The sequence below is a fragment of the Charadrius vociferus genome, unplaced genomic scaffold, assembly GCF_000708025.1.
Source record: "Charadrius vociferus isolate BGI_N301 unplaced genomic scaffold, ASM70802v2 scaffold490, whole genome shotgun sequence".
NCBI lineage: Eukaryota > Metazoa > Chordata > Aves > Charadriiformes > Charadriidae > Charadrius > Charadrius vociferus.
This window is the reverse complement of record NW_009646337.1, coordinates 40,411-41,243: the sequence shown is the minus strand read 5'-3', so window position 1 is coordinate 41,243 and position 833 is coordinate 40,411. Positions and strand designations below refer to the sequence as shown.

At 63.6% G+C, this 833-nt stretch overlaps 1 protein-coding gene across 1 annotated transcript in view; it reads right to left on the bottom strand.

Annotated features, from left to right (window-relative positions):
• LOC104287899 (zinc finger protein 850-like) overlaps window positions 1-833 on the bottom strand; it is a 36,754-nt gene that overhangs the window by 225 nt on the left and 35,696 nt on the right. Inside the window, exon 5 of the mRNA XM_009886669.1 lies at window positions 43-698. Coding sequence (XP_009884971.1) covers window positions 43-698 — 656 coding nt within the window. The remainder of the gene's footprint in view (window positions 1-42; window positions 699-833) is intronic.

The following is an 833-nucleotide window of genomic DNA, read 5'->3' as shown; positions in this document are numbered from 1 at the left end:
GCTCTTCCCATGGGTTGGGTGGGGACGCCTGCGCTAGACGACGTGTGTCCGTTGGTGCCGCGCCAGTTGGGAGCTATCGGCAAAACGCCGCCCGCATTGGGAGCAGTCGTAGGGTCGTTCGCCGGTGTGGGTCTGCCAATGGCGCACCAGTCCGGAGCTTTTCGTGAAGCTCTTGTGACACTCGGGGCACTCGTAGGGCCTTTCGCCCGTGTGGGTCCGCCAATGTTGCGCCAGTTGGGAGGTGTTGCGGAAACACCGCCCGCACTGGGAGCAGTCGTAGGGTCTCTCGCTGGTGTGGGTCCACCAATGCTGCACCAACCCCGAGCTGTTGGTGAAGCTCTTGTGACACTCGGAGCACTTGTAGGGCTTCTCCCCGGAATGCACGCGGTGATGGATGGTCAACGTGGATTTGTGGCGGAAGCTCTTCCCGCACTCCTCGCACCGGTAAGGTCGCTCGTCCGTGTGCGTCTTCTGATGGCGTCGGAGGTTGGAGCTGTCGTGGTAACTCTTCCCGCAGTCGGGACACTCGAAGGGCGTCTCACCGGTGTGGATGCGGCGGTGGGTGGTGAGGTTGGAGCGGCGGTTGAATCGGCGGCCGCAATCCTGACAGCCGAAGGGGCGTTCCCCCGTGTGTATGCGATGGTGGTTCACCAACGCCGAGCGGCAACTGAAGCTCTTCCCGCATTCCCGACAGGTGTTGGGTGCCTCATCCCTCCCCTTGTCCCCTGGGAGTGGGGATCCCCCGGGATGGGACCTTGGGGACAGCTGCTGGCTGGAGGTTGGGGTGTCCACCGGTGCAGCCGCTTGCTCAGGAGCATACTGCCGCCCCTTTT